The sequence below is a fragment of the Phoxinus phoxinus genome, assembly GCF_949152265.1.
Source record: "Phoxinus phoxinus genome assembly, chromosome: 7".
NCBI lineage: Eukaryota > Metazoa > Chordata > Actinopteri > Cypriniformes > Leuciscidae > Phoxinus > Phoxinus phoxinus.
This window is the reverse complement of record NC_136882.1, coordinates 40,300,655-40,310,032: the sequence shown is the minus strand read 5'-3', so window position 1 is coordinate 40,310,032 and position 9,378 is coordinate 40,300,655. Positions and strand designations below refer to the sequence as shown.

Genomic DNA, 9,378 nt, shown 5'->3' with positions numbered 1-9,378 from the left:
AGTGTTGATCCGGGCCAATCAGAGCGCCTGATCTTCTTCTTCTCCTCATCCAACACCGCTGACTCCGGAAACTGCAGGATCTTCGTGTTTATAACGGGAGCGGCTCCAGAATCCACGACTGAAACGCTCATATTCATCACAGACCTGCAGGAAGAGACATTATATGTCTTGATATTGATGCATTTCATCTGCAAATCATCAATTTATCAGATTATCGGCATATTACACTGATTTCTGGAGGATCATGTGACACTGAAGACTGGAGTAATGATGATAAACTCAGCTTTGATCACAGGAATAAATTACACTTTACTATATATTCACATAGAGAACTGATGATTTACATTATAATAATATTTCACAATTTTTACTGTAATTTTGATCAAATAATTGCAGCCTTGTTGTTGAGCAGAAGAGACTCTTACCGACCCCAAACTTTTATACAGGTGTGTAAAAAAAAAAAGATGAAATCTGATTCCTTCTTTAGTGAAAATCATTGTAGAAAACACCTTGATTATTAATCTTAGGATTGATTTTGAAAGATGTTGATCTCGTGATCCGCGCTACAGGAGTGACGTACGTGTTATTCGTGGGCTTCAGAACGACACCGATGATCAAACTCTGTCCAACGACTCTCTGCCAAACTCTGTCCACTTCCAGAAGAGCTTCGGCACACTCCGTCTCCATCCCATCAGCCAACACACCCAGCTCTTCGTCATCTCCAGCATCTTCATCTTCATCCCACAGAGAAACAAGCCCTTCCTACGGCACACACACACACACCGGATATAAACAGTGAGTTCAAGAGTTTTTAAAGAGAGGAGCCGCAACAATGGAGAATATGAGGAAATAATCAACATTTAAAGAAGGAAAACTTGTTCTAGTAGAGCCTGAGAACACTTTATAATTCGTCCTCTTTAATCCATTTTTATTTGATATTACTATGAAAGTTGAAGGACCTGTTCTGGAGGGATCATCACATGTTCTCGTCCGGATACCAGGTCAGTCAAGGCCACTAATGACTGCAGTATGAGTCTGTCTTTGGCCTCCACGTCTCTCTGGAGGTCTTCAAGGAAGTTCATGCCGCTCTAAAGTCAGAACAAACCAATAACAACAGCAGGAAGACATTTGAGAGGAATATCTAAAAACAAATGATAATGCATTTACAGTTATGCACTTAGTATAGAAGGAATGGAGGAAAAGCACCAAAAGGGCATATGATTTGTGCACTATATTGCTGAAGTCATATGATGCTTTGCGTAAAGAAAAGACACAATTTGTTAGTCTAAAACCATCATAAAAAGTATGCAAAAAATATATAATCTTATTTTATTTAGTTTTTAGAAATTGAGATATGCATTTGAATTACTGGGAAAGTAATTCAGAAGTAATTTAAGAAAGTAAACTCGTAAAGAGTCTATAAGAAAAGCCTTTTATGGGTTTCCACCATTTTATGATTTAGTTTAAATTAATTTGGTTTTAATTCAATTTTATGAATTAAACAGCTCATAAATGTACTTCATAATATGTATCCTTGTATAGAGCGGGTTCTTTAAAACCGAGTCTAGGACCCTAGAGTTGTGTTCTGAAGCTGTATAGTGTCAGTAGAGTTGTGTTCTGAAGCTGTATAGCGTCAGTAGAGTTGTGTTCTGAAGCTGTATAGAGTCAGTAGAGTTGTGTTCTGAAGCTGTATAGCGTCAGTAGAGTTGTGTTCTGAAGCTGTATAGGGTCAGTAGAGTTGTGTTCTGAAGCTGTATAGGGTCAGTAGAGTTGTGTTCTGAAGCTGTATAGGGTCAGTAGAGTTGTGTTCTGAAGCTGTATAGGGTCAGTAGAGTTGTGATCTGAAGCTGTATAGGGTCAGTAGAGTTGTGTTCTGAAGCTGTATAGGGTCAGTAGAGTTGTGTTCTGAAGCTGTATAGGGTCAGTAGAGTTGTGTTCTGAAGCTTTATAGGGTCAGTAGAATTGTATTCTGAAGCTGTATAGCGTCAGTAGAGTTGTGTTCTGAAGCTGTATAGTGTCAGTAGAGTTGTGTTCTGAAGCTGTATAGCGTCAGTAGAGTTGTGTTCTGAAGCTGTATAGCGTCAGTAGAGTTGTGTTCTGAAGCTGTATAGGGTCAGTAGAGTTGTGTTCTGAAGCTGTATAGCGTCAGTAGAGTTGTGTTCTGAAGCTGTATAGGGTCAGTAGAGTTGTGTTCTGAAGCTGTATAGTGTCAGTAGAGTTGTGTTCTGAAGCTGTATAACGTCAGTAGAGTTGTGTTCTGAAGCTTTATAGGGTCAGTAGAGTTGTGTTCTGAAGCTGTATAGGGTCAGTAGAGTTGTGTTCTGAAGCTGTATAGGGTCAGTAGAGTTGTGTTCTGAAGCTGTATAGGGTCAGTAGAGTTGTGTTCTGAAGCTGTATAGGGTCAGTAGAGTTGTGTTCTAAAGCTGTATAGGGTCAGTAGAGTTGTGTTCTGAAGCTGTATAGCGTCAGTAGAGTTGTGTTCTGAAGCTGTATAGCGTCAGTAGAGTTGTGTTCTGAAGCTATATAACGTCAGTAGAGTTGTGTTCTGAAGCTGTATAGGGTCAGTAGAGTTGTGTTCTGAAGCTGTATAGGGTCAGTAGAGTTGTGTTCTGAAGCTGTATAGTGTCAGTAGAGTTGTGTTCTGAAGCTGTATAGGGTCAGTAGAGTTGTGTTCTGAAGCTGTATAGCGTCAGTAGAGTTGTGTTCTGAAGCTGTATAGGGTCAGTAGAGTTGTGTTCTGAAGCTGTATAGTGTCAGTAGAGTTGTGTTCTGAAGCTGTATAACGTCAGTAGAGTTGTGTTCTGAAGCTGTATAGCGTCAGTAGAGTTGTGTTCTGAAGCTGTATAGGGTCAGTAGAGTTGTGTTCTGAAGCTGTATAGGGTCAGTAGAGTTGTGTTCTGAAGCTGTATAGGGTCAGTAGAGTTGTGTTCTGAAGCTGTATAGGGTCAGTAGAGTTGTGTTCTGAAGCTGTATAGGGTCAGTAGAGTTGTGTTCTGAAGCTGTATAGGGTCAGTAGAGTTGTGTTCTGAAGCTGTATAGCGTCAGTAGAGTTGTGTTCTGAAGCTGTATAACGTCAGTAGAGTTGTGTTCTGAAGCTTTATAGCGTCAGTAGAGTTGTGTTCTGAAGCTGTATAACGTCAGTAGAGTTGTGTTCTGAAGCTGTATAGCGTCAGTAGAGTTGTGTTCTGAAGCTGTATAGCGTCAGCAGAGTTGTGTTCTGAAGCTGTATAGAGTCAGTAGAGTTGTGTTCTGAAGCTGTATAGCGTCAGTAGAGTTGTGTTCTGAAGCTGTATAGCGTCAGTAGAGTTGTGTTCTGAAGCTGTATAGCGTCAGTAGAGTTGTGTTCTGAAGCTGTATAGCGTCAGTAGAGTTGTGTTCTGAAGCTGTATAGCGTCAGTAGAGTTGTATTCTGAAGCTGTATAGCGTAAGTAGAGTTGTGTTCTGAAGCTGTATAGCGTCAGTAGAGTTGTTTTCTGAAGCTGTATAGCGTCAGTAGAGTTGTGTTCTGAAGCTGTATAGCGTCAGTAGAGTTGTGTTCTGAAGCTGTATAGCGTCAGTAGAGTTGTGTTCTGAAGCTGTATAGCGTCAGTAGAGTTGTGTTCTGAAGCTGTATAGCGTCAATAGAGTTGTGTTCTGAAGCTGTATAGGGTCAGTAGAGTTGTGTTCTGAAGCTGTATAGGGTCAGTAGAGTTGTGTTCTGAAGCTGTATAGGGTCAGTAGAGTTGTGTTCTGAAGCTGCATAGGGTCAGTAGAGTTGTGTTCTGAAGCTGTATAGGGTCAGTAGAGTTGTGTTCTGAAGCTGTATAGGGTCAGTAGAGTTGTGTTCTGAAGCTGTATAGGGTCAGTAGAGTTGTGTTCTGAAGCTGTATAGGGTCAGTAGAGTTGTGTTCTGAAGCTGCATAGGGTCAGTAGAGTTGTGTTCTGAAGCTGTATAGGGTCAGTAGAGTTGTGTTCTGAAGCTGTATAGGGTCAGTAGAGTTGTGTTCTGAAGCTGTATAGGGTCAGTAGAGTTGTGTTCTGAAGCTGTATAGGGTCAGTAGAGTTGTGTTCTGAAGCTGTATAGGGTCAGTAGAGTTGTGTTCTGAAGCTGTATAGTGTCAGTAGAGTTGTGTTCTGAAGCTGTATAGGGTCAGTAGAGTTGTGTTCTGAAGCTGTATAGCGTCAGTAGAGTTGTGTTCTGAAGCTGTATAGGGTCAGTAGAGTTGTGTTCTGAAGCTGTATAGCGTCAGTAGAGTTGTGTTCTGAAGCTGTATAGGGTCAGTAGAATTGTGTTCTGAAGCTGTATAGGGTCAGTAGAGTTGTGTTCTGAAGCTGTATAGCGTCAGTAGAGTTGATCACCTGCAGTCTGGACTCCAGCGCTCGGACTGTGAGGAGGAAGTTCTCGGGCGCTGCGTCTGACGTGTCCAGGACGGCACCGGCGGATCCTCCACCCTGCAGAGAGCAGTTCATTATGAGCATTCAACTCTAAACGTCAGTCTTGTGCTTTATCACATTGTTCATTTGTATCAAATTGACACAATCTGATGTCTATACGAGTCAGAAAGTCACATAATTGCCTGTTTTTGAGTTTGATTATTGCTGTAAAGTAACGTATTTTCTGCTTAAAACTGCAGTGAACCAAAGACAGTCTCAAAAACACTTGTGTGAAATCGCTGGTGTTTCTGACGTCACACACTACCTTGTGACCAATCAGATCAACGTGTGATCGTCAACCAGTGGATCTCTGAGTGAGTGAGTGGAGGCGGGGCTCATTTGCATATTCATAGAGCCGCGCATACTAAATGAGGCAAGGGTGTCGAGTTACATTCAAGATATTTTAAGGCATTAAGATTTTAAACATTTAAATATGTAGTTTTGGTGTCAGAGATGAGTTTTAAGGGATTAAATGATAGACTACAGGGGGACTGTAAGAAATGTCAGTGCTTTCGATCAAACTCTACAGAGGCTAAACAAGTTGGATGTGCAATATAAATGTTGCATCGTGAAGCAAAAGCTGAAGAATGTTAGCGCTGACGCACAGAGTAAGTGACGCCGCACAGATCCGTGAGCGTGAAGTTCCTGAGAGGATCTCCGGGTGAGTTCTGGCCCTCGAACACGAGCAGCATCTGATCCGAGCCACACCTCATGAAGTCATCGACGAGCAGCACACACACTCCGGTCCAACACCACGCCACCTGACAGAGGACACACACACACACACACACACAGAGAACACACGGTTAACACACTCCGGTCCAACACCACGCCACCTGACAGACACACACACACACAGATAACACACTCCGGTCCAACACCACGCCACCTGACAGACACACACACACACAGATAACACACTCCGGTCCAACACCACGCCACCTGACAGAGAACACACACACACACACACACAGAGAACACACGGTTAACACACTCCGGTCCAACACCACGCCACCTGACAGAGAACACACACACACACAGAGAACACACACACACACACTTCAAGAAACTGATAATAATCATAAATGTGTCTTGATCATCAGATCATCATATTACACTGATTTCTGGAGGATCATGTGACACTGAAGACTGGAGTAATGATGATAAACTCAGCTTTGATCACAGGAATAAATTACACTTTACTATATATTCACATAGAGAACTGATGATCTACATTATAATCATATTTCACAATATTACAGTTTTTTTATATTTTTCATCAAATAAATGCAGTCTTGTTGAGCAGAAGAGACTTCTTTTAAAAACATAACAAATCTCAACGATCCAAAACTTTTGACTTGTAGTGTGTGTATAAGTTCACAAAGACACTGAAAACTAGCATATTATGTGATGCATCTTCAACACACACCTGCATTAGTCATAAACTGACACGTTTAACTGTAGTGTGTGTGTGTGTGTGTGTGTGTGTGTGTGTCGACGCTCCTCTGGTCTTGAAAGCTCCAGGATTAGCATACGCTGATGCATCGGGACAGATAATATATAATCTGACATTTTCTGCTGCTTTGAAACGTCCCGGTGGAAACGCTAACCTTTAAATGCAGTTTAATAGAGAATCCTGTACAGTAACTCCTGCGCTGTGACTGACAGGACCAGCTCTCAACCCCTTATCAAGCACACCCTTTTTTAAAGACATGAAAATGCACATTCCGAACTTAAATGTTTATAATTCAGGAATGCTTTGGAATATAGATGTAAGATTGGTCTTGTTTTTAAAGAAGACATTTGGCAGATTTTTGTAGAAGTGAAATAAATTAAGAAAGTTGAACAGAAAAAAAGTTATAGAAGTTTGAGTTTATGAAAATGTACAATGTTAAACATTTAATTATTCATATTTTATATAAAATATATATTTTCAAAACCTGGTGGACTCTAAAAATGCAAAAAAAAAAAATCAAAGCCAAAAATCTGCACAAGTTGTGTTTCAAATGGTTGATATCTCAGTAAATGAGCGTTCAGTGAGATTTAGTTCGGGCGCAGTACCACACTTCTCCACTAGTGGACATCACTGCCCATATAAGGGCGCCTCCATTTCCACATGTTGTTTCTGAACCATTATTTATACAATTTTCATACAATTTATGAAGTAGATCCTATTCAGAAGTAGTGTTGGAAGTTTGGCAGATTCTGAAATGAACTCAACCTCTAAGAAACACAGAAGATCCCGTATGTGCATTATAGCTCGCTGACACATCACTAATGCTGAATCTATTATTGTTTTCTTCATATTTAAAACATTTTCAGACCTTTTTTCCTAAAAGAATTGAATGGATGCTATCTTTTGAACTCTTGGCATGAAAACAAACTGAGGTTTCTACCATTCTTTCATGATTTTTCATGTTCATCACTATTTCAAAATAAAGGTCTGAACACGCCTGAGGAGTAAGAACATATTCTTGCTGCAAATTGATAAATTACGGCTCCTCTGTCATTTATTGTGAAAATCAGTCACCAAATATGTAAACTAGAGATTGTAAGCTTTCAAATGATATATAGTTTGTCAAGATTAGTTTAGGTTTAGTATAGGATATTACTGTTGTAAATATATAATGGCCGTGGTGCCGGTGCCAATATAAAGGGTTAAAGAACCAGTCTGCTTATGTTTATTGTTTATTAAGTCGAGGTCACCGGACACTTTTCTGGCCGAAAGATGACTTAAAATTATTAAAAATGAGACAAAACAAAGCTAACCCAGCTAAGAATCGAGAACATCATGCTCCTATTTTAATTTATAACCTCAACGACTGACATTTTTATTTTGGTCTTTTATTTTTATGATCCACGGTTTTGGAAAACCTGGACAATGCATGAGGGGATTTCAAAAGTGTGATTTCTAGACAAGTCATGAACATAAATAAAATCCTTAATATTTCTGATATTGGCCGATACTAATAATACAAAATAAAATAAAACCAAAAAAATACTAAGTTATAAAAAAAAAAAATGAATAGACATAAACTAAATAAAAATGACAGATAAATACAAATAAATTAAGGATTGTGTACCTAAGTATAAAAATATTATTCAATAATAAAATAATAGTAATAATAATAAATAAAAAAACATTACATTCCATGTTACCAGAAATAATATTTTTTTTGTTTAGTATTGTATAATTTTAATAAGGTTAAAAAACTATTTTAATTACCTTATCCTGTAATATTAATTTAAATTATTTTATTATTTTAATATTGTTAATTCTAGTTCCTGTAAATATAAAAATTCAAATGTATTGTATTTTTTCTAATAAAAAAAAAAAAACATTTTGCAAAATTATACAAGCTATAAGCATCTCTTCTCTGATGATGTGGGCGGGGCAACCTGTCAATCACATGACATCATGAGATTGGTTATGATTTGACTTTTCTAACTGTAGTTAGTGTGTAATGTTGCTGTTTGATCACTTCTTCTTGAGTCTCTCCATCATTGACTCCGGTTTAAACATAAAAAGCAAAACGTTTTTGAAATGTTCAGTGTGTGTATGTGTGTGTGAGGTAAAAGAGCTCTTGTAGCTCCGCCCCCTGTGCCGGGAGCAGCAGCTCATTTGCATTTAAAGGGACAGACACAAAACGGTGTGTTTTTGCTCACCCTCAAAAAGTGACACTTTAAACATGATATATAAAAATATCTGTGGGGTATTTTGAGCTAAAACTTCACACACACACTCTGGGGACATCAGAGACTTATTTTACATCTTATGAAAAGGGCATTATAAGACCCCTTTAACACCCCAGATAGCCGCTCACCTGGAAAGAGTCGCTCCACACGGCGCAGACGTTCCCCTGGCCGAAGCTCACGAGGACGAGACGCTCGTTCCTCGGCGTGTGAGCCGTCTGCACACTCAGCGGATCCTCGTACGGGAGAGCGCACACATCCCGCGGGACTCCGTTCTCAAAGCGAACCAGCTGTTTGGTGCTCGTGGCCGCCAGAACACGTGACCTCAGCGACCCGCCGTCCTCCTCCGCGGAGAGAACCATCATGCACCGCAGCACAGACACGTAAGCGTTCGGCACCAAACATGCGCCGGCGCGGCGGTCGTTGGCATCGCCGATGACATAAAGTGTGTGTTCCGCATCAGATGAGTCATTCGTAGTGCCATGAATCACTATTTTTCTTTCACGGAGAGGAAGTTCGCCAACAAACGTGATCGATTTAAAAGCAATCGGGACTTCCTTCACGCCGCCGCTCTGCGCAGACGCATAGAAAACTGAGTTTTCGTGACTCCAGATCAACGTGGGACCCTGCAATATTGACACACAGTCTCTAATCTCGTACGGTAACGCGAACTCCGCATGAAGCGCTCCTTCGAGTGAAGTGTGTACGGAGTAGAACATGTATTTAAAGGCTGATGTCCTTCTCCTGCACGTCTTCAGTAAAACACAAGGCACGTTCTGCCTCAGCTGCACATCGAGCGCAGAAGCGCAGTGGACGACGTGCGTCTCCGAAGAGCTGTCTCTGAGCATCAGGCGTGTGTCATGACCTGTGCCGGAGAAGGTCTGCGAGGTCTGATCGAAGGAAAGGCGGAGGACAGAAACTTCTGAGGCTCGGGGTTTAGAGCTTGAGCTCTTGCACTGGAACGCCAGCACTTCTCCTGCGAACGCCAGCATCGGGGCGAGCCGCTGCGCCGGCGCCATCCTCTGACGAGTCCAAACGCCACTCCAAAGATTAGCTGGAGGAACAAGAGAAAACACACTTGATGCATTGCAACACACTTCCAAAGCGGTTTGTGTATAATAGGGATGCTGGATATATGTGACCCTGGACCACAAACCCAGTCTGGAGTCGCACGGGTTTACTGTATCACGGCCGTTTTAACCCCTTATATTGGCAGCCATTACATATTTAAAACAGTAATATCCTATACTAAACCTAAACTAATCTTGACAA

The 9,378-nt window shown here is 40.8% G+C and overlaps 1 protein-coding gene across 6 annotated transcripts in view; it reads right to left on the bottom strand.

Moving 5' to 3' along the window:
- The window catches only part of fancb (FA complementation group B), a 48,077-nt gene that overhangs the window by 5,983 nt on the left and 32,716 nt on the right, over positions 1 to 9,378 (bottom strand). For all 6 annotated transcript variants that reach the window (XM_079618763.1, XM_079618766.1, XM_079618765.1 and 3 more), the window contains 6 exons: positions 8,238 to 9,160; positions 5,019 to 5,174; positions 4,339 to 4,431; positions 960 to 1,088; positions 581 to 762; positions 1 to 144 (listed from right to left, as the gene is read on the bottom strand). The exon at positions 1 to 144 is cut by the window's left edge and continues 203 nt beyond it. In XM_079618763.1, coding sequence (XP_079474889.1) covers positions 1 to 144; positions 581 to 762; positions 960 to 1,088; positions 4,339 to 4,431; positions 5,019 to 5,174; positions 8,238 to 9,160 — 1,627 coding nt within the window. The remainder of the gene's footprint in view (positions 145 to 580; positions 763 to 959; positions 1,089 to 4,338; positions 4,432 to 5,018; positions 5,175 to 8,237; positions 9,161 to 9,378) is intronic.